At 65.7% G+C, this 27684-nt stretch overlaps 2 protein-coding genes across 2 annotated transcripts in view; one reads left to right on the top strand and one right to left on the bottom strand.

Annotated features, from left to right (window-relative positions):
* HSPG2 (heparan sulfate proteoglycan 2) overlaps positions 1-27684 on the bottom strand; it is a 58972-nt gene that overhangs the window by 1102 nt on the left and 30186 nt on the right. Inside the window, 53 exon segments of the mRNA XM_075171916.1 lie at positions 402-505; positions 585-668; positions 794-864; positions 976-1054; positions 2329-2404; positions 2519-2572; positions 2694-2828; positions 4521-4611; positions 4693-4925; positions 6196-6417; positions 7572-7670; positions 7747-7855; positions 7929-8038; positions 8131-8230; positions 8312-8456; positions 8543-8627; positions 8917-9033; positions 9114-9261; positions 9350-9462; positions 9542-9808; positions 10972-11069; positions 11154-11349; positions 11441-11701; positions 13267-13446; positions 13537-13729; positions 13810-13991; positions 14638-14772; positions 14847-14990; positions 15082-15220; positions 15304-15455; positions 15538-15676; positions 15764-15915; positions 15997-16135; positions 16221-16372; positions 16455-16593; positions 16695-16846; positions 16930-17068; positions 17822-17979; positions 18179-18317; positions 18953-19104; positions 19237-19375; positions 19794-19948; positions 20027-20165; positions 20249-20394; positions 20483-20618; positions 20706-20848; positions 21908-22048; positions 22144-22266; positions 22467-22526; positions 24260-24440; positions 25560-25660; positions 26280-26390; positions 26492-26718. Of these exon segments, the coding sequence (XP_075028017.1) occupies positions 402-505; positions 585-668; positions 794-864; positions 976-1054; positions 2329-2404; positions 2519-2572; positions 2694-2828; positions 4521-4611; positions 4693-4925; positions 6196-6417; positions 7572-7670; positions 7747-7855; positions 7929-8038; positions 8131-8230; positions 8312-8456; positions 8543-8627; positions 8917-9033; positions 9114-9261; positions 9350-9462; positions 9542-9808; positions 10972-11069; positions 11154-11349; positions 11441-11701; positions 13267-13446; positions 13537-13729; positions 13810-13991; positions 14638-14772; positions 14847-14990; positions 15082-15220; positions 15304-15455; positions 15538-15676; positions 15764-15915; positions 15997-16135; positions 16221-16372; positions 16455-16593; positions 16695-16846; positions 16930-17068; positions 17822-17979; positions 18179-18317; positions 18953-19104; positions 19237-19375; positions 19794-19948; positions 20027-20165; positions 20249-20394; positions 20483-20618; positions 20706-20848; positions 21908-22048; positions 22144-22266; positions 22467-22526; positions 24260-24440; positions 25560-25660; positions 26280-26390; positions 26492-26718 (7385 nt within the window).
* Positions 7543-27684, top strand: part of SLC2A1 (solute carrier family 2 member 1) — a 159163-nt gene continuing 139021 nt past the window's right edge. Inside the window, exon 1 of the mRNA XM_075172016.1 lies at positions 7543-7546. The gene's annotated coding sequence lies outside the window, so the exon portion shown is untranslated. The remainder of the gene's footprint in view (positions 7547-27684) is intronic.

The raw sequence follows: 27684 nt of genomic DNA, 5'->3' as shown, positions 1-27684 counted from the left end.
CCATGTCCCACCCCATGTCCACCCCATGTCCATCCCATGTCCATCCCATGTCCACTCCATGTCCCACCCTGTGTCCCATCCCATGTCCATCCCATGTCCACTCCATGTCCCACCCCATGTCCACCCCATGTCCATCCCATGTCCACTCCATGTCCCACCCTGTGTCCCATCCCATGTCCATCCCATGTCCACTCCATGTCCCACCCCATGTCCACCCCATGTCCATCCCATCTCCCACCCCATCTCCCACCCTGTGTCATATCCCATGTCCACCCCATGTCCACCCCATGTCCATCCCATCTCCCATCCCATCTCCCACCCTGTGTCATATCCCATGTCCACCCCGTGTCCATCCCGTGTCCCACCCTGTGCCCCTCCGTGTCCCCTGGGTGCCACCGTACCCACGTAGACGCTGCCTTGGGTGTTGGCCATGACGTTGGCTCCTGGTGACTCCCCGCTCACCGGCTCCTCCCCGTCCACCTGCAGCCACCCGCGCCGGCCCTCCCTGCACGGCACCCATCAGCACCCGCACCCCAACCCGCACCCCGACCCCCACCCTGACCCCCACCCCGACCCCCACCCACCTTGTCACTGTCACCCGATGCCATTCGCCATCGTTGATGGGGTCTTCGGAGACGATGGTGGCCTCGCCGCTGCCCAGCTGGTAGCTGCAGGGGTGACGTGGGCTCAGCACAGGGGGCACCCTTAGGTGGCATAGGGCACCCTGGGGTGGCATAGGGCACCCTGGGGTGGCACGGGGCACCCTGGGGTGACACTGGGTCCCCCCGCTCACCTGAACACCAGGTGCCCATCCTTCAAGCCGAGGCCAACGAAGTCTTTGGCTTTGCCACCCTCGCCGGGCTCCTGCAGGCGCAGTGGGGTGGTGAGCAGGGGTGGGGGGCACCCTGACCCCCACCCTAAGGGGGTTCAGCACCCCGGTCCCCTCCCCGGTGCTGCCCCCCCCACCCTGCTCACCGCCCCGTGCCACAGCAGCAGCCCGTCGGCGCTGCCCGTCCGCAGCTCCAGCTCGATGGTCTCGGGCGCCTCGGGTGGGCTGCAGGGAGAGGGGGACGGTTCGGTGGGTGCAGCACCCTGGGGTGGGTGCAGCACCCCGGGAGGGTGCAACGGCACGATGGGTGCAGCACCCCGGAAAGGGTGCAATGGGTGCAACACCCCGGAAAGGGTGCAATAGCCCAATGGGTGCAGCACCCCAAGAAGGATGCAGCACCCCGGGAAGGGTGCAATGGCCCAATGGGTGCAGCACCTTAGAAAGGGTGCAACACCATGACAGATGCAGCACCCCAGGAAGGCTGCAGCACCCTGGGAAGGGTGCAACAGCACAATGGGTGCTGCACCCCAGGAAGGATGCAGCTCCCTGGGAAGGTTGCAGCACCCTAGGAGGGTGCAATGCTACAATGGGTGCAGCACCCTGGGATGGGTGCAACAGCACGATGGGTGCAGCATCCTGGGAAAGGTGCAGCACCCTGGGAAGGGTGCTAAGTGCCAATAGGTGCAATACTGCGGGAATGGCTGCAGCGCCCTGTAAGGGTGCAATGCTGTAGGAAGGAAGGGTGCAACGCAGTGGGAAGGGTGCAGCACCCCAGGAAGGATGCAATGGGTGCAACACCATGGCAAGGGTGCAACGCTGTGATGGGTGCAACACCACGATAGGTGCAACGTGTGGGAAGGGCTGCAGCACCCTGGAAGGGTGCAATGCCACGATGGGTGCAACACGGTGGGAAGGGTGCAATGCTGCAATGGGCGCAACGCTGTGGGAAAAGTGCAACACTGCATTGGGTGCAATACTGCAGTCAGGGTGCAATGCTGTGATGGGTGCAACACCACATTGGGTGCAATACTGCAGGGAGGGTGCAATGCTGCAATGGGTGCAATACTATGGGAAGGGTGCAACGCTGCTATGGGTGCACGCTGTGATGGGTGCAACACCATGGGAAGGGTGCAACATTGCAATGGGCGCAATGCTGCAGTCAGGGTGCAACGCTGTGATGGGTGCAACACCGTGATGGGTGCAACACTGCGTTGGGTGCAATACTGCAGGGAGGGTGCAACGCTACAATGGGTGCTGCTGTGGGAAGGGTGCAACGCTGCAATGGGTGCAACATTGTGATGGGTGTAACGCTGCGATGGGTGCAATGCTGCAGTCAGGGTGCAACACTGCGATGGCTGCAACGCTGTGGGAAGTGGTGCAATGCCGTGGGAAAGGGGAGGGGTTGCAGCACCCCAGGAAGGGTGCAGCACCCCGGGCAGGGTGCAATGCCAAGGGTGGGGGTGCAGCACCCTGCTCAGGGGTGCCCCGACGTCACTCACCCGCGGGGAAAGAGGTGACCGGGCAGGGCCAGGTAGGAGCCGTCCCGGAATGCGGCGCTGAACTGTCCGGGGGCGTCTGCGGGGAGACGGGGGTGGGGCAGGGTAAGGGAGGGGCCACGCCCAGCTGCCACGCCCGCAGCATCACTTTTGGGTGCAAAAAAAAAGGGGAACGATGGGTGCAGGGACCTACCGCCACCCCCGCTGCCTTCCTGCCAGTCCTGCTCCAGCTCCGCCAGCGCCAAGCCTGCGGGCGAGAGGGGTTGGGGACGAGGTGGCACGGGTCCCCCCCCGCCCCGTGTCCCCAACCCCCCCTCCCGTGTCCCCAAGCGCCCCCCCCCCGTGTCCCCAAGCACCCCCCGACTCACTGTGCTGGCAGTAGGGGCCGGCGTAGCCCTGCGGGCAGAGGCAGGCGTTGCCCTTGCAGGTGCCGCCGTGCAGGCAGGGGTTGCGGTGCAGGCAGCGATCCTCCTCCCGCTCGCAGCGCGGCCCTGGGGACACGGAGGGTGACGCCGGGTGACGCGGGCGGGCGCGAGGGTGGGCACCAACCCTCGGCTGGCCTGCTGCCCCGGGGTTTGCATGCGTGTGCGAGGCGAGCATGCACAGGAGGAGTGTGTGGGCACACAGCACCCGCTGTACACGCCCGTGCATGCCATGCACACGTGCAAACGGCACACGTATGCACGCACAGCACGCACGGTGCACATGCTTTTACTCAACAGTGCGCGCGCATGCACAGCACACATGCAGCACACATGCATGCACAGCCCACACATGCACACGTACAGGCACAGTGCACGTGCATGCGCAGCACACACCATATGCAGCACACATGCACTCACAGTGCACACACATGCACACATGTATGCACAGTGCACGTGCACGCACAGCACGTATGCACACACGCATGGACGGTGCACATGCATGCACAGCACACGTGCACACATGCATGCACAGCACACACATGCACACATACATGCACAGTGCATGTGCATCCACAAACACCCACAGTGCACCCATGCAAACGGCACATACACGTGCACAATGCACACGCATGCACAGCACGCATGCACACACGCATGCACAATGCACATATGCACAGCACACACATGCACACATACATGCACAGCACACGTGCATGCACAGCAAACACCCACGCCGCACTCATGGAAACTGTGCACGTGCGTGCACAATTCACACGCATGCACAATGCACACGCATGCACAGCGTGCATGCACAGCGCATGCGTATGCACAGCAAACACCCACAGCGCACCCATGCAAACTGCACAGACGTGTGCACAATGCACATGCATGCACAGCATGCATGCACACACGCATGCACAATGCACGCACACACACATGCACACACGCATGCACAATGCACACACACAGCACACGTGCATGCACAGCAAACACCCACACTGCACCCATGCAATCCGCGCACATGCGTGCACAATGCACACGCATGCACAGTACGCACGCACAGCGCACCTGCATGCACAAACACCCACAGCGCACCCATGCAAACTGTACAGACGCATGCACAAGGCACATGCACGCACAGCACGCATGCATACACACATGCACAATGCACACGCATACGCATGCATACACGCATGCACAATGCACACGCATGCACACGCATGCACACACACATGCACAATGCACACGCACGCACAGTGCACCCACAGCGCACCCACGCAAACTGCACAGCTGCGTGCACAACGCACAGCCGCATGCACAATGCACATGCATGCACAGCCCGTATGCACAGCCGCGTACACAATGCACAGCCACATGCACACCGCACGCACATGCACACCCGCATGCACACACACATGCACAATGCACACACATGCACAGCGCACGCGCAGCAAACACCCACAGCGCACCCACGCAAACTGCGCAGCCGCGTGCACAACGCACATGCATGCCCAGCTGCGTACACAATGCACAGCCGCGTGCACAATGCACATGCATGCCCAGCCCGCATGCACAGCCCACATGCACAATGCACAGCCGCATGCACAACGCACACGCAGGCGCACCCCACCCCCCCCCCCCAAGCGCACCCACGCAAACTTGCACCCAACGCACGGGACTCACCCCCGAAGCCGGGCGGGCAGAGGCAGCGGTGGGCAGGGGTGCCGGCGGGCAGGGGCAGGCAGCGGCCCCCGTGCAGGCAGGCAGCCCGCAGGCAGGGCGAGCTCTGCCCGCACTGCCCCACGCCCCGGCTGCGCAGGAAGCTGTAGGACAAATCCACCTTCTTCCCATTGATGGAGACCTGGGACGGGGGGACACCAAGGTTGGGGGGGCACCGAGGGCACCCAGGCACCCAGGCCGGGGTGGGGGTGGGGGGTCTCACCTCTCCGATGCAGCCCCGGAAGGAGGCGTTGGTTGGGGGGCGCAGGGGGGGTTCGGTGCCCCCCAAGTAGAGGGGGGTGCGGAGGTTGAGACCTTGGCTCTTGCCGGGCGAGGAGCGTTTCACCGGGGCGGCGTCATCCACCGCCAGCGTCCCGTCCTTGTGCACCCGCTCGGCCGTCACCCGGTGCCACTCCCCAAGTGTCACCGGTTCGGTGCTCCGCAGCACCGCCGGGCCTGGGGGGACAGGACCCTGGCATCATGAGGTGTTGGGGGACACCGGGGGACACTGGTGGGGACCCGAGAGGTGCCCTGCGGGATGCTGGGGGACCCCGGTGATGCGCGGTGACACCCACTGATGCCTGGGGACCCTGGTAGCACCTGGGGACCAAAGTGATGCCAGGGGACCCTGGTGACGCCCAGGGGACCCCAAGGATGTGATGCCAGGGGACCCCTGTGACACCAAGGGACCCCACTGATGCCCAGGGACCTTGGTAGCACCTGGGGACCAAAGAGATGCCAGGGGACCCTGGTGACGCCCAGGGGACCCCAAGGATGTGATGCCAGGGGACCCCTGTGACACCAGGGGACCTCACTGATGCCCAGGAACCTTGGTAGCACCTGGGGACCAAAGAGATGCCAGGGGACCCCGGTGGTGTGACAGTGATGCTCGAGGACACTGGCAGTGCCCGGGGACCCAGGTGATGGCAGGGGACCCCAGGGATGTAATGCCAGGGGATCCCGGTGACACCAAGAGACCCCAGTGACACCAGGGCACCCTGGTGACGTTTGGGGACCCTGGTGGTGCCAGGGGACCCAAATAATGCCTGGGGACCCCACTGGTGCCAGGGGACCTGGTGATGCCTAGGGACCCTGGCATTGCCTGGGGATGCCACTGTCACCAAAGGACCCCAGGGATGTGATGCCAGGGGACCCAAGTGACACCAGGTGACTCCAGTGATGCCAGGGGGACCCCAATGATGCCCAGGGATCCTGGCAGTGCCTGGGGACCCCAGTGATGCCAAGGGACCCCCAGTGACACCAGGGGACCCCACTGATGCCCAGGGACCCTGGCAGCACCTGGGGACCAAAGAGATGCCAGGGGACCCCGGTGGTGTGACAGTGATGCCTGGGGACACTGGCAGTGCCCGGGGACCCAGGTGATGGCAGGGGACCCCAGGGATGCCAGGGGACCGTGGTGACACCCAGGGGACCCCAAGGATGTGATGCCAGGGGACCCCTGTGACACCAAGGGACCCTACTGATGCCCAGGGACCCTGGCAGCACCTGGGGACCCCAATGAGGCCAAGGGACCTTCATGACACTTGGGGACCCCAGTGACACCAGGGGACCTCAAGGACACCAAGAGACTCCGGTGACGCTTGGGGACCCAAATGATGACAAAGGACCCCAGTAATGCCAGGCCACCCCACCCATACCCAGGGTCCCCAGTGCCACCAACCCCCCCCGGGGTGCCACCAGGACCCTTGTCACCGCGCCAGCCGACCTGAGCCCAGCTCGTAGCGGAACTCGAGGTGGCCACCGGCCATGGCCAAGGCGACGAAGTCCTCGACGGGGGCGGCTTTGCCGGCGCTGAAGAGCAGGAGCCCGTCGGGTGCCAGCGGCAGGAACTCGGCCTCCACCCGCAGCTCGTGGTGGACGTTGGTGAGGGGCGGGTAGGAGACGAAGGCACCCGCCTCGCCGAAGGATGGCACGCTCACCGCCTCGCCTGCGGCACCCCAAAATCAGTGCCCGGCTGGTGGGACCCCATCCTGCATCCCTACAGTGCCCATCTCCCCAGGTGGGACCCCATCCTCCATCCCCACGGTGCCCATCTCCCCAGGTGGGACCCCATCCTCCATCCCCACGGTGCCCATCTCCCTAGGGTGGGACCCCATCCTCCATCCCCACGGTGCCCATCTCCGCGGGGTGGGACCCCATCCTCCATCCCCACGGTGGAGGTCTCCCTAGGGTGGTCCTCAGCCTGTCTCCCTAGGGTGGTCCCCAATCCCCCATCCCCATCTCCCTGGGATGGCACCCAATGTCCCATCTCCATCATGTCCATGATGCCCATCTCCCCAGATGGTACCTAGTCCTCTGTCCACATCATGCCCGTGTCCCCAGTGTGGTCCCCAGCCCTGTCCCCATCTCCCCAGGGTGGTCCCCAGACCCATGCCCATGTCCCCAGGGTAGTACCCAGCCCTGTCCTCATGTCCCCAGGGTGGTACCCAGTCCTGTGCCCATCTCCCTGAGGTGGTCCCCATCCCGTGCCCATCTCCCTAGGGTGATTCCAGCCCCATGCCCGTGTCCCCAGGGTGGTCCCAGCCCTGTCCCCATCTCGCCAGGGTGGTTCCCACCCCATGCCCATCTCCCCAGGGCGGTCCCCAGCCCCATGCCCGTGTCCCCAGCGTGATCCCCAACGCTGTCCCCATCTCCCCAGGGTGATCCCCAGCCGTGTCCCCATCTCCCCAGGGTGGTCCCAGCCATGTCCCCAGGGTGGTCCCAGCCATGTCCCCATCTCCCAGGGTGGTCCCCAGCCATGTCCCCATCTCCCCAGGGTGGCCCCAGCCCATGTCCCCAGGGTGGTCCCCAGCCATGTCCCCATCTCCCCAGGGTGGTCCCAGCCCCATGCCCGTGTCCCCAACGTGGTCCCCAGCCATGTCCCCATCTCCCCAGGGTGGTCCCAGCCCATGTCCCCAGGGTGATCCCAGCCATGTCCCCAGGGTGGTCCCAGCCATATCCCCATCTCCCCAGGGTGGTCCCCAGCCATGTCCCCATGTCCCCAGGGTGGTCCCAGCCCACGTCCCCAGGGTGGTCCTCAGCCCTGTGCCCACGTCCCCAGGGCGGTGCCAGCCCCGTCCCCACGTCCCCGGCCGCGCTCACCCTCGGTGCACCTCTCGCCAGCCTTGCCCAGGTGGCAGCGGCAGGTATAGCCCTGCCCGTCCGGCCGGTTGACGCAGGTGGCATCAGCCCCGCACGCCTCTGTAGGGTGACAAGCCGTGAGCACCCATTCGGGGAGGGACATCGGGGTGACGTCCCTGCGGGGCGGGCACCTTACCTGGGTGACAATGCAAAGCCTGCGAGTACTCGCAGTTGCTGCCGGTGAAGCCGTGGGGACAGCGGCAGACGTAGGTGCCACTCTCGGCGTCCTGGCACACGCCGCCGTTCTGGGGGTGTGACATGGGTGTCAGCGATGGGTGGGGATGGGTGACGATGGGTGGGCATCACCCACTGCCTCACCTGGCACGGCTGATCCTGGCAAGTGGGACAACTGGTGACACCGTGCGCCTGCAGGTCCATGTCCCCAAAGGCCACCTCCTCCCCTTGGATGCGGAGTTGGCGCACGCAGCCTGCGGAGGGATGGAGATGGGGGGGGGGGGGGTGACAGGGTGCTCAGACCCCCCCACCCCACCCCGGTGCCCCCCAAAACCCCAGCACTCACCCACAAAACCCCGGCTGAGCCCTGTCTTAGCCACGGTGCCGAAATCGGGGTACCCCCCCAGGTACAGCTCCTCGTTCAGATCCAGCCCTTGAAACTTCCCCTGCGGGCACAAGTGGGTGGGCACCACCTCCAGCACCCTGACCCCCACCCAATACACATCAACACCCCCCCAAAAATATACCTGGGAGGTCCCGTTAACCGGGGGGTGCCCGTCCAGCGCCAGCGAACCCCGGGTGAGGTTGCGGAGAAGACGGACGGTGTGGTACTCGCCCAGCCGCAGCGGCGTCGGGTGCCGGATGGTGGCCATGCCCGAACCGGCATCAAACCTTATTTTTTTGGGGTACAACGGGTGTGGATGGGTGCTGGCACCCATCATCCCTCCCCCCCCATAGCACCCACTCATGGGTCTCACCTAAATTCGGGGCGGCCGCCCACCAAACCGAAGGAGATGAAGTCGGCGCCGCTGGTTTTCCGCTGCCCGTTGTAGAGGAGAAGCCCTGGGGGGTGGCAGCGGGTCAGGTAGGATGGTGCCCACCCCGGGGTGGGGGGGGGGTCACATCCCGGGGGACCCCAAAATCTCCCCAGAATGGAGGAGAAACCCCCCCATAAGGTTTGGGGGGGGCTCGATTGAATAGAGAAGAACTAAAGGGGGGAGAGGGGAGGAGGGATGGAGAGGGAAGGGAGGAGGAAAGGATGGGGGGGACATGGGGGGGACAGGGGGAGACATGGGGGGGATGTGGGGGGGGACATGGGGGGACATGGGGGGGACACAGCCCCCCTGCTCACCGTCGGCAGCGTCAGGTCGGAAGGTGATGAGGATCTCGAACCTCTTGTAGGCGTCCTTGATGGTGGGCAGGGGGAGGAAGGAGCGGGGCGTCTGCCCGAAATAGGGGACCAGGCGCTCTGGGGGGACGGAGGGGGGGGTCAGGAGGGGTGGGGGGTACATCACCCCCCACCCCGTCTGTCCGTCCGTCCGTCCTCACCTCGGACCTTGAGGACGTAGTAAGCCGTCTCCTGGCCGCGGTGGTTGGCGGCGGCGCAGGCGTAGACGCCGGCGTCCTCGTGGCGCACGGCCGGCAGCGTCAGGACGTTTCCCTCCGCCCTGGCACCCGCCGGCAGCTCCCCCTCCAGCTGCGGCGGAGCAGGGTGGGGGGGATCAGCACCCATAGGGTGCCCCCCTATAACCCCGCACCCCCATCCCTGCATCCCTCCATCTCACCTTGCTCCAGGTGATCTCCGGCACCGGGAAGCCGGATGCCAAACAGGGCAAAACAGCCGCCGAACCCACCGAGACCTCCTTCACCTCCGGCTGCCCGGCGATTTGGGGGGCGGCTGGGGACGCACGGAGGTGTCACCACCCCGCGGTGACACCGTGTGTCCCCCCCCCCCAGCTCCGTGTCCCCATCCTCACCTTGCACGTGGAGGATGACGTGGGACTGGACGGTGCCCACGGCGTTGGCGGCGGTGCAGCGGTACTGCCCGGCGTCCGCCCGTTCTACCCGTTCGATGGTGAGGGTGCCGGCACGGACCAGCACCCCGGGTCGGATACGACCCCCCACTTTACTCCAGGTGACATGGGGACGGGGTTCACCCAAGCCCAGGCACTCCAGCTCCACCGCCGTCCCCGCCAGCACCGTCTGCACCGCCGTCCGGATGTTGATCAGGGCCCTGGGGAGAGCTTGGGGGGGATAGCGGGGTTTTTGGGGTGTCCCCCCGCGGGACGGGGGAGGCATCGCGGTCTGGGGTGCCAATATGAGTGAGAGATGGGGAGAAACGGGGTGCTCGGGGGCATGCGGAGACCATTGGGGTGGCTGTGGGTGTGGGGAGAGATTGGGGGTGTTGGGGTGTCTGTGGGCATGGGGAGAGATTGGGGGTACCGGGGTGCTCATGGGGAGAGATTGGGGGTACCACGGTGCTCATGGGTGTGGGGAGAGATTGGGGGTACCAGGGTGCTCATGGGAGAGATTGGGGGTACCAGGGTGCTCATGGGTGTGGGGAGAGATTGGGGGTACCAGGGTGCTCATGGGAGAGATTGGGGGTACCAGGGTGCTCATGGGTGTGGAGAGAGATTGGGGGTACCCGGATGCCCGTGGGCATGGGGAGAGATTGGGAGTATTGGGGTGCCCATGGGCATGCGGAGAGATAGGGGGTATTGGGGTGCCCGTGGGCATGCAGAGAGATGGGGGGTATTGGGGTGCCCATGGGCATGGGGAGAGATGGGGGGTATTGGGGTGCCCATAAGTGTGGAGAGAGATGGGGGATATTGGGGTGCCCGTGGGCATGCGGAGAGATGGGGGGTATTGGGGTGCCCGTGGGCACGCAGAGAGATGGGGGGTATTGGGGTGCCCATGTGCATGGGGAGAGATGGGGGGATACTGGGGTGCCCATAAGTGTGGAGAGAGATGGGGGATACTGGGGTGCCTGTGGGCATGGGGAGAGATTGGGGATATCGGGGTGCCTGTGGGTATGGGAAGAAATAGGGTGCATTGGGATGGCCATGGGTGCAGGAGGAGATGGGGGGTACCAGGGTGCCCACGGATGTGGGGAGAAGAGGGGTACAGGGATGCCCATGGCCATGGGGGGATATGGGGGGTGCCCGTGGGTGTGGGAATAAATAGAGGGGAATTGGGGTGCCCACAGGGCATGGGAAGAAATAGGGGGTATTGGGGTGCTCATGGGTTCAGGGAGAGATGGGGGGTACCAGGGGTGTAGGGGAATGGGGGGTACTGGGGTGCCAACGGGTATGGGGGGTTGGGGTCAGCGGGTGCCCCTGGGTTTGGGCAGACTGGGGGTCCCGGGGTGCCAGTGTTCATGGGGGACGTGTCGGGGTGCTGCTCCTACCCTGGACGGTGAGGGTGGCCCTGTCCTCCGCCTGCCCGCCCGGGGCGCTGGCCCGGCACACGTACACCCCCTGCGCCCCCCACGCCAGCTCCGGCATCCTGCGGGGACACAGCCGGGGGGTGGGACCCCGCGGGGGACAGGCGGGGGGGGGGTCCCCGCCGCCCCGTCCCCCCCCTCCTTACCGCAGCACCCCATCCCGCACGCTGTGGGTGGGGGGCAGCTCCCCGCCGTCCTTCAGCCACTCCAGACGCGCCCGGGGGTCCCCCGAGACGGCGCAGGCGAATTCGGCGGTGCCGCCCACCCCCTTGACGAGACTCCCCGGCGTCACCCGTACGGTCAAGGGACCCCCGCCGGTGTCCCCACCGTCACCGGCATCACCTGGGCGGGATGCAAAGCCATGATGGTACCCGGCGGCGCGGGCACCCCCGGCGCGCGGCACCCCCTGGGGCGGGGTGCGGGGGGGGCTCACCGTGGACGGCCACGTGGGCGAAGGTCTCGGCGGTACCGACGCGGTTGGTGACGAGGCAGCGGTAGGTGCCGGCATCGGCGGGCAATGCCGGGCTGATGCGGAGGAGGCCGGCGCGGTGAATCACGCGTGCCGAGAGGCTGCCGTTGACCTTGTCCCAAGCGTAGAGCAGCGGTGGGGTGCCGTGGGCCAGGCACTGCACCTGCAGCGCGTCGCCGGCGCGCACCGCGGTCTCCTCCGGCAGGCTGGTGGCGTACGGCGGCGCTGCGGGGACGGCCGGTACCGTCAGCACCCGGCCACAACCGGGATGGGGCAATGAATGGGTCAACGAGGCAAGGAGGGTATCGGTGGGAGGGTGGGGGTGGAGATGGAGGTGGGCGTGTGTTGGGTGGACCAGAGATGGATGGAGCCACGGGGAAGAGATGGATGGAGGAGTTTGAGAGAAGGTGGAGAGGTGGGCACGTGCTGGGAGGACCAGAGATGGACGGATCCAGAAGGGAAGGGGTGGATGGAGGGGTGTGAATGGAGATGGAGAGGTGGATGTGAGCTGGGATGGTTAAGTGGTGGGTGAATCCATGAGGAAGAGATGGATGGAGAACTTGGAGAGAAGATGGAGAGATGGATGTGAGCTAGCAGGGACCAGAGATGGATGGATCCACGAGGAAGGGATGGATGGAGGAGTTAGGAGATGGAGAGATGAGCTGGGATGGAGGAGAGATGGATGAATCCACAAGGAAGAGACGGATGGAGGAGTTTGAGAGAAGATGGAGACATGGATGTGAGCTGGGGTGCTTGAGTGATGGATGAATCCACAAGGAAGAGTGGATGAAGGATGATCCACAAGAGAAGGATGGATGGATGGATGGATGGATGGATGGATGGATGGATGGAGGAGTTTGAGAGGAGATGGAGAGATGGGCTGGGATGGATGAGATGAATGAATCCACAAGCAAAACATGAATGGAGGGGTGTGAGCAGAGACGGAAAGATGGATGTGAGCTGGCATGGTTGAATGATGGATGAATCCACAAGGAAGAGATGGATGAAGGGGTGTGAGAGGAGATGGAGAGATGGGTGTGAGCTGGGGTGGACGAGAGATGGATGAATCCACAAGGAAGGGGTGGATGAAGGGGTGTGAGAGGAGATGGAGAGATGGGTGTGAGCTGGGGTGGACGAGAGATGGATGAATCCACAAGGAAGGGGTGGATGGAGGAGTTAGGAGATGGAGAGATGAGCATGTGCTGGGATGGTTGAGTAACGGATGAATCCACCAGGAAGGGGTGGATGGAGGGGTGTGAATGGAGATGGAGAGGTGGATGTGAGCTGGGATGGATGAGTGATGGATGAATCCACCAGGAAGGGGTGGATGGGGAAGTTTGAGAGAAGATGGAGAGATGGGCGTGTGCTGGGATGGATGAGGGGTGGATGGATCCATGAGGAAGAGGCTGATGGAGCGGTGTGAGAGGAGATGGAGAGATGGGTGTGGGCTGGGATGGATGAGAGGTGGCCGGATCATTGAATAGGGGACGGATGAGAGAGCAGAAGGAAAGATGGATGTGCACCGGGATGGGACACGCGGATGGACACGTCCGGCTGGATGACGGAGCTTGAGAGGCGACGGAGAGGAGGGTGAGTGCCGGGATGGAGCGAGGACGGATCCACGAGGAAGGGCTAGATGGGAGGGTGGCAGCGGCGACGGAGATGGCCACGTGCAGAGGAAGGACGGAGAGGAGCCGCGAATGGGTGATGGCAACAGCGGGGGCGAAGGAGACAGCGGAGATGGCAGGAGGGACCCAGGGGCACCCCGACCCCCCCCGCCACCCCCTTACTCTCCACATCGAGGGTGACGAAGACCTCGGCGGAGCCGGCGGGGCTGCTGGCGTTGCAGATGTATTGGCCCGAGTCCTGCTGCGCGGCGCGGGGGATGACCAAGCTGCCGTTCACCACCCGGTGCTGCCAGGGCAGGGGCGCCCGCAGCTTCGACCACTCGATCCTGGGCGCCGGCTCGCCTACGGGCAACGCCGGTGCCCGTCACCGTGGCGTCGGGCTACCACGGTAGGATACCTTTCCTCTGCCACCATCCTCCATCCTCCCCGTACCTCTGGCCGTGCAGTGCAGCGTGGCGGTGTCCCCGGCCACCACGGTGACGGCGGGCGGCGCGGTGACCTCGGGGGCACCGGGGTGCCGCTGTGCCGTCTCCACGTTGACGTCCACCCGGGCTTGCGCCGAACCCAAGGCGCTGTGCGCCGTGCAGACGTAGGTCCCGGCGTGCTCCAGCTTGGCCGGCGAGAGCTGATGGAGGGAGGACAGGGTGGGTGGTGAGCACCGGGCACCCACCGGCGCCCCGCGGCACCCCGGCGTGCCCCGCTCACCTGCAGGATGGCCTGGCTGTCCATGTGCAGCAGCGTTTGGTGCTCCACCTTCTGCCGGGAGCCCGGCCGGCTCCAGCGCACCAGTGGCCGCGGTTCACCCCGGCCAAGGCACTCCAGGCTGAGGGATTTGCCCTCCTTCACCGTCACGGGGCCTGGTGGCATCACCGACACCGTGGGGGCACCTGGAGAAGGGGGAGAACGTCAGCGTGGGGATGGGGACACCACCACTAAGGAGGTTGGCATGGCGATGGGGACACCATGACCCTGGGGGCATCTGGAGCATGGGGAAGACATCAGCATGGGGATGGGCATGGGGACACCACCACCCCAGGAATATCTGGAGCACATGGAGGACATGGGCGTGGGGACATGGGGACATCACAACCCCAGGGGCACCTGAAGCATGGAGAGAACATAGGGATGGGGACACCACCACACTGGGGGCACCTGGAGCACATGGGGGATGCCAACATGGGGATGGTAGTGGGGACACCACTACTCTGGGGGGCACCTGGAGCACATGGAGGACATGGGGCTGGGGACGCTATCACCCCGGGAGCACTTGGAGCACACGGGGACAGGGACACCACCACCCCAGGGGCACCTGGAGTGCATGGGGAACGCCAACAAGGCCATGGTGATGTGGACACTGCCACCTCAGGGGCACCTGGAGCACACGGAGGACATGGGGATGGGGACACCACCACCCCAGGGGTATCTAGAACACATGGGAGACACCAACATGGGAATGGCGATGGGGACACCACCACCTCGGGGGCATCTGGAGCCCATGGAGATGGGGACAGGGACACCCCGGCCACCACGCACCTTGCACCAGGAGGTTGACAACACTGCTGGCGACGCCGAAGCGGTTGGAGGCCACGCAGTGGTAGGCGCCCTGGTTGCCCACGTGGGCACCGGTGATGGAGATGACCGAGCCGTTGGTGCTGATCTTCACGTTGTCTGGACAAGGAGAAGCCGTCAACACCGGGGCCACCCTGGGGACCGCGCCGGGGCCACCCTGGGGACCACCATACCTTGGAGGTGTTGGCCAGGTCCCATCCGCCAAGTGACGTTGACGGGCCGGGCGCCGTCATGGACGCGGCATTTGAAGGTGGCATCCTCACCCGGTGCCACCGCCATGCTGTGCGGGTCGATGGAGATGATGGGGCTCTGCAGACCTGTGGGGACAAAGGAACAGGGAAGCCACCGCGGTCACCCATGTCCCCCATCCTCCCCCAGCATCCTCCCTCACCCCGTGGCCACACTCACGGTAGCTGGAGCTGTCACGGGAGGTGACAGTGACAATGACGGTGGCCTCGCGGGAGACGCTGCCCAAGTCCGCCCGGCACACGTACTCCCCCGAATCGGCCACCGAGAGCTGTGACAGCCGCAGGCGGGACCCCGAAACCTGGGGACACGATGGCAGGGGGTGGTGGCATCAACCGGCCACCCACGGCCACCGTCCCCCACCCCGCCGGTGTCCCCACCTACCTGGTGCTTGGCCGGGAGGGACCCCCCACGCTTGTACCAGGTGATGGTGGCCTGTCCCTGGCCGGCCACCACGCAGTCGAGGTCCAGGGTCTGTCCCTCGGTGACAGAGGACGCTGAGGACTCGATGCGGATGGGCGGCGTGACGCCGGTGGCTGCGCGGGCAGAGTTAAGGGTAAATGTCCCCACCGGTCCCTGGCACCGGTGGGGAACCGTCCCCCGAAGGGTGGCACTCACGGTGGGACGGGTTGGCTCCGTCATCGATGGTGACGATGAGGGACGTCTCCTGCGTGACGCCCCCCGATGTCACCCGGCACACGTACTCCCCCGAATCGGCCGCCGTCACCTGGGGGATGCGCAGGCGGGTGCCCGACACCTCGAAGGGGACAATTTGGGGACACGTCAGCGTTGGAGAGCGGAGGATGCGGCAGGATTTGGGGTGACGCCCCGCTCTGCGCCCTACCTGGTGGCCGGCGGGCAAGGAGCCACCGCGCTTGTACCACGTCACGGTGGCGGGGCCGGATCCTGCCACCACGCAGTTGAGGTCCAGGGTCTGTCCCTCGGCGATGGCCGAGGACGAGGACTCGATGCGGAGGGGCTGGGAGACGCCGGAGGCTGGGGGACAGGGAAAGGGGACGTTTGTCACCGAGGTGGCACCCGTCTGTCCCCAAGCGTTACCCTCTTGCTTGCGCTCACGGTAATAGGTGCCGGCGCCGCCGGGCACGGTGACAATGACAGATGCCTCCTGCGTGACGGTCCCCAGGGTCACCCGGCACACGTACTCCCCCGAATCGGCCACTGCCACCTGGACGAGGCGCAGGCGGGTGCCCGCCACCTGGAGAGGTGACAAGTTGGGGACACATCAGTGTCTGACGTGGGACTGTGCCCTGCGGGGTGATGCCACCTCCCCGCCGTCCCACCTGGCTGTTGGGGGGCAGAGCTCCCCCGCGCCGGTACCAGGTGACATGGGGGTGACCCTGTCCTGCCACCATGCAGTTGAGGTCCAGGGTCTGTCCCTCGGTGACGGCGGCGGACGAGGTCTCGATCCTCACCGGCGGTGTGACACCAACGGCTGAGGGTGGTGGCGGGGTCAGCGGGGGCAGCCGCTGTGTCCCCGTCGTGTCCCCGTGTCACCTCCCACCTGTCCCCGGTACCGTAAGAGGAGCCGGAGCCGGTCTGGATGGTGACGATGAGGGACATCTCGTGTGTGACACCGCCCGATGTCACCCGGCACACGTACTCCCCTGAATCGGCCACTGTCACCTGGGGGATGCGCAGGCGGGTGCCCGACACCTGGGGGGGGGGTGACACATGTGAGAAGAGGGGGCATAAACCCCTCAAAAACGCCCCAAAAACCCTTTTCCACCCCAAATCGCTGCTCCAGTGTCCTCTACCTGGTGCTTGGCCGGGAGGGACCCCCCGCGCTTGTACCAGGTGATGGTGGCCTGTCCCTGGCCGGCCACGATGCAGTTGAGGTCCAGGGTCTGGCCCTCGGCCACGGAGGAGGACGAGGACTCGATGCGCACCGGGGGGGTGACACCGATGGCTGGGGACCAAGATGGGAAGGTCACCCCAAGGAGATGGTGGTACGGTCACCCAGTCCCATGTCCCCACCCGGTCCCCGCTCACGGTAGGTGCTGGCCCCGCTGGGCTGGATTGTCACCATGATGGAGGTTTCCTTGGTGGTGGCCCCGCTGGTCACCCGGCACACGTACTCGCCCGAGTCGGCCGCTGTCACCTGCAGCAGCCGCAGCCGGGAGCCGGATACCTGTGAGGAGGGGACACAGGGGTCACTGGGACCATTTGGGCTTGCATGGGGCCATTTGGGCTTGCATGGGCCACTTGGGCTTATATGGGATCACTTGTGCTTGCATGGACCACCAGGGCTTGCATGGGGTCACTTGCACTTGCATGGGCCACCTGCGCTTGCATGGGCCACCTGGGCTTGTATGGGGTCACCTGGGCTTGCATGGGGTCACCTGGGCTTGCATGGGGTCACCTGGGCTTGCATGGGGCCACCAGGGCTTGCATGGGGTCACTTGCACTTGCATGAGCCACCTGTGCTTGTATGGGCCACCTGGGCTTGCATGGGGTCACCTGGGCTTGCATGGGCCACCTGGGCTTGCATGGGGTCACTTGGGCTTGCATGGGCCATTTGGGCTTCCATGGGGCCACCAGGGCTTGCATGGGGTCACTTGGGCTTGCATGGGCCACCTGCGCTTGCATGGGCCATTTGGGCTTGCATGGGGTCACTTGGGTTTGCATGGGCCACCCTGACTTGTATGGGGTCACTTGGGCTTCCATGGGCCACCTTGACTTGTATGGGGTCACTTGGGTTTGCATGGGCCACCTGGGCTTGTATGGGGTCACCTGGGCTTCCATGGGGCCACCAGGGCTTGCATTGGGCCACCTGGGCTTGTATGGGGTCACCTGGGCTTCCATGGGGCCAGCTGGGCTTGCACGGGGCTGTGGGTCAAACCAAACCACCCCCCTTGGGGACATTGTCCTCCGCGTCCCTTACCTGGTGCTTGGCCGGGAGGGACCCCCCGCGCTTGTACCAGGTGACGGTGGCCTGCGCGGGGCTGGCGATGACGCAGTTGAGGTCCAGGGTCTGGCCCTCGGCCACGGGCGATGACAAGGACGAGGACTCGATGCGTAGGGGGGTCGTGCTGCCCGGGGCTGGGGACCGAGACGCGTTAGAGACCGTGGCCATCACCACTTGTGACCCTCCAAGGGACACCAGGAGCCCGAAGAGCCAGGGTGGGCAAGCACATGGGTGGCTTCCCCAGGGAGCGATTCATCCCAGCCTGGGGACACCGCAGGGCAGTGTCACCTGCCCATGGGTAATGTCCCCCATCCCCTCCCAGTCCCCACTCACGGTAGGCGCTGGCCCCGCTGGGCTGGATTGTCACCATGATGGAGGTTTCCTTGGTGGTGGCCCCGCTGGTCACCCGGCACACGTACTCGCCCGAGTCGGCCGCTGTCACCTGTAGCAGCCGCAGCCGGGAGCCGGACACCTGCGGGGAGGGGACATGGGGGTCACTAGGGCCACTCGAGCTTGCACAGGGCCACCAGCATTGCAAGGGGCCATTTAGACTCATATGGGCCACCTGGGCTTGTATGGAGCCACTCAGGCTTTCATGGGCAACCTGGGCTTGCGTGGGGCCACCTGGGCTTACATGGGCCACCTGGGCTTGCATAGAGTCACCTGGGCTTGCACTGGTCACTTGGGCTTGCACGGACCACCTGACCTCGCATGGGGCTACCTGGGCTTGCATGGGGCCACCTGAGCTTGCATAAGGTCACCTGGACTTGCATAGGGCCACCTGACCTCGCATGGGGCCACCTGAGCTTGCATAGGGTCACCTGGGCTTGCATGGGCCACCTGAGCTTGCATAGGGTCACCTGGGCTTGCATGGGCCACCTGGGCTTGCATAGGGCCACCTGGGCTTGCACGGGCCACCTGAGCTTGCATAGGGTCACCTGAGCTTGCATGGGCCACCTGGGCTTGCATAGGGTCACCTGGGCTTGCATAGGGTCACCTGGGCTTGCATAGGGCCACCTGGGCTTGCACGGGCCAGCTGGGCTTGCACGGAGCTGTGGGTCAATCCCGACCACCCCCATTGGGGACATCGCTCTCCATGTCACCCACCTGGTGCTTGGCCGGGAGGGACCCCCCGCGCTTGTACCAGGTGACGGTGGCCTGCGCGGGGCTGGCGATGACGCAGTTGAGGTCCAGGGTCTGGCCCTCGGCCACGGCGGAGGACGGGGACTCGATGCGCAGGGGGGTCGTGCTGCCCGGGGCTGGCGACCGAGACAAGAGGGTGACACTGGTGACCACGGCAGAGCCGTGGAACGGGCATGCGAGACACTGCTCAGTGCCCTGGCACATGGGGACCCCCCCGCTGGCACTGTCACCCCCCTGTCCCCACTCACGGTAGGCGCTGGCCCCGCTGGGCTGGATTGTCACCATGACAGCGGTTTCCTTGGTGGTGGCCCCGCTGGTCACCCGGCACACGTACTCGCCCGAGTCGGTCGCTGTCACCTGCAACAGCCGCAGCCGGGAGCCGGACACCTGCGGGGAGGGGACATGGGGGTCATTTGGGCTTCCATGGGGCTGCTGGGGCTTGCATGGGGCCATTTGGGCTTGTATGGGGACCACTGGGCTTGCACAGGACCGCTCAAGCTTGCACAAGTGACATCTGGGCTTGCATAGAGCCACTTGGGCTTGCAAAAGTGCCAGCTGGGTTTGCACGGGCCACCTGGGCTTGCACGGGGCCACCTGCGCTTGCATGGACCACCTGGGCTTGCATGGGGCCACCTGGGCTTGCATGAACCATCTGGGCTTGCACAGGGCCACCTCAGCTTGCATGGGGCCACCTGTGCTTGCACGGGGCCACCTGGGCTTGCACGGGGCCACCTGGGCTTGCACGGGGCCATGGGTCAACCCCAACCACCCCCCTTGGGGACATCCCCCTCCAGTGTCCCCTTACCTGGTGCTTGGCCGGGAGGGCCCCCCCGCGCTTGTACCAGGTGACGGTGGCCTGTCCCTGCCCGGCCACCACGCAGTTGAGGTCCAGGCTCTGTCCCTCAGCCACGGTGGACGAGGACGCCTCGATCCGGACGGGGACACCCGAAGCCGGTGGCCCTGGCGGGGAGGACGGAGCTGTCACCACCCATCTGGGACCAGCATGTCCCCCCCCAGTGCCACCGAGCCCAGTCTCACCATAGGACGAGCCGGATCCAGCCACGACGGTGACGATGACGGACGCCTCCCGGACGGTGGTCCCCAAGCTCGCCCGGCACACGTACTCCCCCGAATCGGCCGCCGTGACATGAGGGACGCGGAGCCGGGACCCCGAAACCTGGGGTTGGGGACAGGCATCGATGTCACATAGCGGGGGACAGGGCAGGATTTGGGGTGCTGCCCGCGCCGCCCGCGCCCTACCTGGTGGCCGGCGGGCAGGGAGCCGCCGCGCTTGTACCACGTCACGGTGGCGGGGCCAGGTCCTGCCACCACGCAGTCGAGGTCCAGGGTCTGTCCCTCGGTGACGGATGGGGACGAGGACTCGATGCGGACGGGCGGCGCCGTCCCTGCAGGGAGGAAAAGGGGGGACACGGGTAGGTTGCGGCCCCCCGAAACCATCCCCGAACCCCACCCGGCGTCCCCCACCCGCCTCACCTGGCACCACCGCCACCTCGATGGCGGCACGGGCGGTGCCGGCGGCGCTGGTGCCCACGCAGAGGTAGACGCCGCCGTCGGCCGCCGTCACGGCGGGGATGACCAACGTGGCGATGTCGGCGTGCTCGGCGCGGGACTGCGGCACGAGGGCGGGCGTGAGCGGCACCCGCGGTGCACCCGCACCCCCCCTGGGAGCACCCAAGGGTGCCGGCCCCCGGCTCACCTGCGGCGGCAGGGTGCCCCCCTGCTTCTCCCAGGTGATGGTGGCGGTGGGTGACCCCGAGACCCGGCAGTAGAGCCGCACCGTGGAGCCCTCCTGCACCTCCGTCCGCTCCGGGCTCACCTGCACCCGGGGTGCGCCGGCGGCTGCGGGAAGCCGGGGGTCAGGGTGGCACCGGGGTGGGGGGGCGGAGCGATGGAGACAATGGGGGTGACATGGGTGATGCAGGCGATGAGGGTGATGGGGATGATGGGGGTGACAGGGATGATGGGGACAAGGGGGGTGATGGTGACAAGGGGGGTGATGGGGATGATGGGGGATGATGGGGACGATGGGGGATGATGGGGACGATGGGGGATGATGGGGACAAGGGAGGTCACAGGGATGATGGGGACAGTGAGGATGATGAGGATGATTGGGGTGACAGGGATGATGGGGACAATGAGGATGATGGGGACAAGGGGGGTGATGGGGACAAGGGATGTCACAGGGATGATGGGGACAATGGGGATAGTGAGGATGATGGGGTGACAGGGATGATGGAGACAATGAGGATGATGGGGACAATGGGATGATGGGGACAGACAATGGGAGATGAAGGGGATGATGGAGACAATGGGGGTGACAGGGATGATGGGGACAATGAAGATATGGGGACAATGGGATGATGGGGACAATGAAGATCATGGGGACAAGGGGATGATGGAGGCAATGGGGTGACAGGGATGATGGGGACGATGGGGATGGTGCGGGCGATGGGATGATGGGGATGAGGGGGCTGGACGATGGGAGATGACAGGGATGATGGTGACAGGGACGATGAGGGTGATGGGGATGATGATGGTGACGGGGATGATGAGGGTGACGGGGACGATGGGGCTGATGGGGATGATGAGGGTGATGGAGACGATGGGGGTGACGGGGATGATGCAGATGATGGCGATGATGGGGCTGATGGGGACAACCGGGGTGACAGGGAAGATGACGGGGACAATGGGGGTGATGTAGATGATAGTGGTGATGGAGATGATGGGGGTGGCAGAGATGATGTAGATGACGAGGATGATGGGACGATGGGGATGGGGACGATGGGGACAACAGGGATGACAGGGATGATGGGACGATGGGGATGGACAATGGGGACCACGGGGACGATGGGGACGACAGGGATGACCGATGATGGGGACGATGGGGACGACGCTCACCTTGCACGTGGAGGAAGGCCCGCGCCGTGTGCTGCCCGGCGCTGCTGCGCGCCCGGCACGCGTAGTGCCCCTCATCGGCGGGCTCGACGGCGCCGAAACGCAGCGTCCCACCTTGGACCACCGCCCGCGGCGGCAGCGTGCCTGCGGGGACACGGCCCGGCGTCACCCCCGGTCACCGTGTCCCCAAACCCGGTGCTGGTGTCCCCCTCCTCCCCCAGTCCCCGGTGGGCACCTACCGAGCCACTCGAGGGTGGGCGGGGGGCTGCCGGTGACCACGCAGCGAAACTCTGCCGGCTGCCCCGGTGCCACGCTCAGCTGCGCCGGCTCCACGGCGGCGGTGGGGGCTGCGGCGGTGCCGGCTGCGGTGAGACCCGAGGGGGGGGGGGGCTCAGGGCTCATCGCGGGCCCCCCCCCCCCCGGTGCTGGCCCCAGGCGGTGGGAAGCGGGGGGGGCGGCGTGGCGCGGCTGGCGGCGGGGTGCGCGGTGGAGCCCCGGCATGCAGCGGGTGGGGGGGCAGCGCGGGGACCCCCCACCCCAGCCGTCCCCCGCGGTGACTTACCCGGTCTGTGCCCCTCCATGAACTCAACGGGTCCGTAAAACATCTGAGTCTTCGAGGGGGCTGCAAGAGGGCGCGGGTCTGAGGAGAGCGTGCCCATCACCCCGGCGTCTGGGCACTGACTGTGCCCATCGCCCTGGCGTCTGGGCACCAAGCCTGCCCATCACCTTGGTGTCTGGGCACTGAGCGTGCTCACTGCCCCAGCGTCTGGGCGGTAAGCCTGCCCATCACCCTGGTGTCTGGGCGGCAAACCTGCCCATTACCCCATCATCTGGGCACCAACTGTGCCCACCACCCCGGCATCTGGGCGCCGAGTGTGCCTACCACCCCAGCATCTGGGCAGCGAGCCTGCCCATCACCCCAGCATCTGGGTGGAGAATGTGCCCACCACCCCAGCATCTGGGCGCTGAGCATGCCCATCACCCTGGTGTCTGGGCAGCGAGCCTGCCCACCACCCCAGCATCTGGGCACCAAGTGTGCCCATCACCCCAGCATCTGGGCAGTGAGCGTGTCCATCACCCTGGTGTCTGGGCAGTGAGTGTGCCCATCACCCTGGCATCTGGGCAGTGAGTGTGCCCATCACCCCAGCATCTGGGCAGTGAGCGTGTCCATCACCCCGGCATCTGGGCAGTGAGTGTGCCCATCACCCTGGCATCTGGGCAGTGAGTGTGCCCATCACCCCAGCATCTGGGCGCCGAGTGGGCCCATCACCCCGGCATCTGGGCAGTGAGCGTGTCCATCACCCCGGCATCTGGGCAGTGAGTGTGCCCACCACCCCGGCATCTGGGCAGTGAGTGTGCCCACCACCCTGGCATCTGGGCAGTGAGTGTGCCCATCACCCCAGCATCTGGGCGCCGAGTGGGCCCATCACCCCGGCATCTGGGCAGTGAGTGGGCCCATCACCCTGGCATCTGGGCAGTGAGCGTGTCCGTCACCCTGGCATCTGGGCAGTGAGTGTGCCCATCACCCCAGCATCTGGGCGCCGAGTGTGCCCATCACCCCGGCATCTGGGCAGTGAGTGTGCCCACCACCCCGGCGTCCGGGCGCCGAGCGTGCCCATCACCCCGGCATCTGGGCAGTGAGTGTGCCCATCACCCCAGCATCTGGGCGCCGAGTGTGCCCATCACCCCGGCATCTGGGCAGTGAGTGTGCCCACCACCCCGGCGTCCGGGCGCCGAGCGTGCCCACCACCCCGGCATCTGGGCGCCGAGCGTGCCCATCACCCCGGCATCTGGGCAGTGAGTGTGCCCACCACCCCGGCGTCCGGGCACCGAGCGTGCCCATCACCCCGGCATCTGGGCAGTGAGTGTGCCCATCACCCCAGCATCTGGGCGCCGAGTGTGCCCATCACCCCGGCATCTGGGCAGTGAGTGTGCCCACCACCCCGGCGTCCGGGCGCCGAGCGTGCCCACCACCCCGGCATCTGGGCGCCGAGCGTGCCCATCACCCCGGCATCTGGGCAGTGAGTGTGCCCACCACCCTGGCATCTGGGCAGTGAGTGTGCCCATCACCCCAGCATCTGGGCGCCGAATGTGCCCATCACCTCGGCGCCTGAGCAGTGAGTGTGCCCATCACCCCGGCATCTGGGCAGTGAGTGTGCCCATCACCCTGGCATCTGGGCGCCGAGTGTGCCCACCACCCCAGCATCTGGGCGCCAAGCGTGCCCATCACCCCGGCATCTGGGCAGTGAGTGTGCCCATCACCCTGGCATCTGGGCGCCGAACGTGCCCACCACCCCGGCGTCTGGACGCCGAGCGTGCCCATCACCCCGGCACCTGGGCGCCCTGCGGGCTCACCCTGGACGTAGAGCGTGGCGGTGCCCTCGTCCATGTCCAACATGTTGGAGCCGGTGCAGACGTAGACGCCGGCGTCCTCGGGGCGCACGCCGCGCAGGGTGAGGATGCCGTTGAAGTCCACGGCGCCGGCCGGCAGCGTGCCGTGGTTCTGCCGCGTCCACACCAGGGTGTAGGCGGGCGACTGGCGGGGAGAGAGGGGGAGGCCTGAGGCCACGGGGATGGGCACGCAGGGAGGGCAGGGGGATCCGCTGGGGATGGGGTGGGGGGTGGGGGGTGCTGCACCCGTGGGGGAGAGGTGAGCACCCAGGGGTGGGGGCGTGTCCTGTAGAGGCACGTGGGCACCCAGGGGTGTTTGGGGGGGGTTCATATGGCTGGATGGGCATCCAGGGGTGCCCTGCATGTCCCCATGGGCACCCAGGGGTGTCCCCATGTCCTGCACGTCCCCATGGGCACCCAAGGGTGTTTGGGGGGGCCCGTATGGCTGGATGGGCACCCAGGGGTGCCCTGCATGTCCCCATGGGCACCCAGCGGTGTCCCCATGTCCTGCACGCCCCCATGGGCACCCAAGGGCGTTTGGGGGGGCCCGTATGGCTGGATGGGCACCCAGGGGTGCCCTGCATGACCCTGTGGGCACCCAAGGGTGCTTGGGGGGTCCATACGGCTGCAAATGGACCCTGTGGGCACCCAAGGGTGTTTGGGGGGTCCATACGGCTGGATGGGCACCCAGGGGTGCCCTGCATGACCCCCTGGGCACCTAAGGGTGCTTGGGGGGTCCATACGGCTGGATGGGCACCCAAGGGTGCTTGATGGGGTCCATATGACTGCATGGGCACCCAGGGGTGCCCTGCATGACCCTGTGGGCACCCAAGGGTGCTTGGGGGGTCCATACGGCTGGATGGGCACCCAAGGGTGCTTGGTGGGGTCCATATGGCTGCAAATGGACCCTGTGGGCACCCAAGGGTGTTTGGGGGGTCCATACGGCTGGATGGGCACCCAGGGGTGCCCTGCATGACCCCCTGGGCACCCAAGGGTGCTTGGGGGGATCCATACGGCTGGATGGGCACCCAGGGGTGCCCTGCATGACCCCCTGGGCACCCAAGGGTGCTTGGGGAGAGTGCTTGGGGAGGTCCATATGGCTGGATGGGCACCCAGGGGTGCCCTCCATGACCCTGTGGGCACCCAAGGGTGCTTGGGGAGGTCCATATGGCTGGATGGGCACCCAGGGGTGCCCTCCATGACCCTGTGGGCACCCAAGGGTGCCCGCACGCCCTCCCCGCCCCGCCACCCCCGCACCCCTCACCTTGCTCTTGGCGGTGCAGACGAAGGTAACGTCGGCCCCGGGCTTCACCCGCTGCACCCGCTTCTCCTCCACGGTGACGGTGATGGGTTTGCCGGGGGTCTCTGCGCCCAGACGGGAGAACTGAGCCCCGCTCCTCCCCTCCGTCCCCGTGTGCGTCCCCCCCCCCACCGGCTCGGTGACAATGACCTACCGGTGACGACCTACCGGTGACAATGACCTACCGGTGACAATGACCTACCGGTGACAAGCTACCGGTGACAATGACCTACCAGTGACAACCTACCGGTGACAACCTACCGGTGACAATCTACCGGTGACAATGACCTACCGGTGACAATGACCTACCGGTGACAATCTACCAGTGACAATGACCTACCGGTGACAATGACCTACCAGTGACAATCTACCGGTGACAATCTACCGGTGACAATGACCTACCGGTGACAATGACCTACCGGTGACAATCTACCGGTGACAATGACCCACCGGTGACAACCTACCGGTGACAATGACCTACCGGTGACAATCTACCGGTGACAATCTACCAGTGACAATGACCTACCGGTGACAATGACCTACCGGTAACAATCTACCGGTGACAATGACCTACTGGTGACAACCTACCGGTGACAATCTACCGGTGACAATGACCTACCGGTGACAATGACCTACCGGTGACAATCTACCGGTGACAATGACCTACCGGTGACAATGACCTACCGGTGACAATGACCTCGGCGCGGCTGGCGTTGCTGTGCCGCAGGTTGCGGCAGGAGCAGATGTAGACGCCCGCTTCGGAGGGCTGGATGCTGGCGAAGTGCAGCTCCTCGCCTGGGTGGGGGGGACACGGGTGACACCCCACGTCCCCCCACCCCCCCACCACCACCCTGGGGACACCCCGGTCCCCCCCCTCACCCCGAGTCACCCAATACCTTGTCGCCGGCTCTGGGCGCCCTCGGGGAGGGGGCGCCCGTCTTCTCGCGCCCAGTGGTAATAGAAGGGGGGGTCGCCGGTGGCCTGGCACCGCAGGGTGACGGCGCTGCCCTGGGCCACCGCGGTGCGCGGCGGGTGGACGCGGACGGCCAGCGGGTGCCAGGAGCCCGCCGGGGCGCACGCCTGCCCCCGCGCCGTGGGGTCGCCCGCGTAGCCGGGAGCGCAGCTGGAGGGGGTAAGGGGGGTGAGTACGTATGGGGGGGTATATGGGGATGGGTATGGGGGGGGTATAGCAGGGTGAGCCTATCGGGGTGCGTATAGGGGGGCGAGCCCGTGGGGGTGGGTATATCGGGGTGGGTATATCGGGGTGGGTATACTGGGGTGAGCCCATTGGGGTGGGTATATCGGGGTGGGTATACTGGGGTGAGCCCATCGGGGTGGGTATATCGGGGTGGGTATACTGGGGTGGGTATACTGGGGTGAGCCCATCGGGGTGGGTATATCAGGGTGGGTATACTGGGGTGGGTATACTGGGGTGAGCCCATCAGGGTGGGTATATCAGGGCACGTATATCAGGGTGGGTATATTGGGGTGGGCCCATCAGGGTGGGTATATCGGGGTGGGTATACCGGGATGAGCATATGGGGGTGCATATATGGGGGTGAGTCCATCAGGGTGGGTATATGGGGTTGGGTATATCGGGGTGGGTATAGTGGGGTGAGCCCATTGGGGTGGGTATATGGGGGTGGGTATACTGGGGTGGGTATATTGAGGTGAGCCCATTGGGGTGGGTATATTAGGGTGCGTATATCGGGGTGGGTATATCAGGGTGAGCCCATTGGGGTGGGCATAGTGGGGTAAGCATACTGGAGTGGCTATACTGGGGTGGGTATAGTGGGGTGAGCATAGCAGGGTGGGTATATCTGCGTAAGCACATTGGGGTGCATATATTGGGGTGAGCACATTGGGGTGGGGATGCTGGGGTGAGCATATTCGGGTGGGTATATCGGGGTGGGTATATCAGGAGGAGAACATCAAGGTGAGTATATCGGGGTGAGCACATGGGGGTGCGTATATCGGGGTGCGTATATCGGGGTGAGCCTAACAGGGTGGGTATATGGGGATGAGTATTTTGGGGTGAGTATATCGGGGTGAGCATATGGGGATGAGTATTTTGGGGTGAGCACATGGG

The sequence above is a fragment of the Calonectris borealis genome, chromosome 23 (assembly GCF_964195595.1).
Source record: "Calonectris borealis chromosome 23, bCalBor7.hap1.2, whole genome shotgun sequence".
NCBI lineage: Eukaryota > Metazoa > Chordata > Aves > Procellariiformes > Procellariidae > Calonectris > Calonectris borealis.
This window is presented reverse-complemented; position numbering and strand designations above follow the sequence as displayed.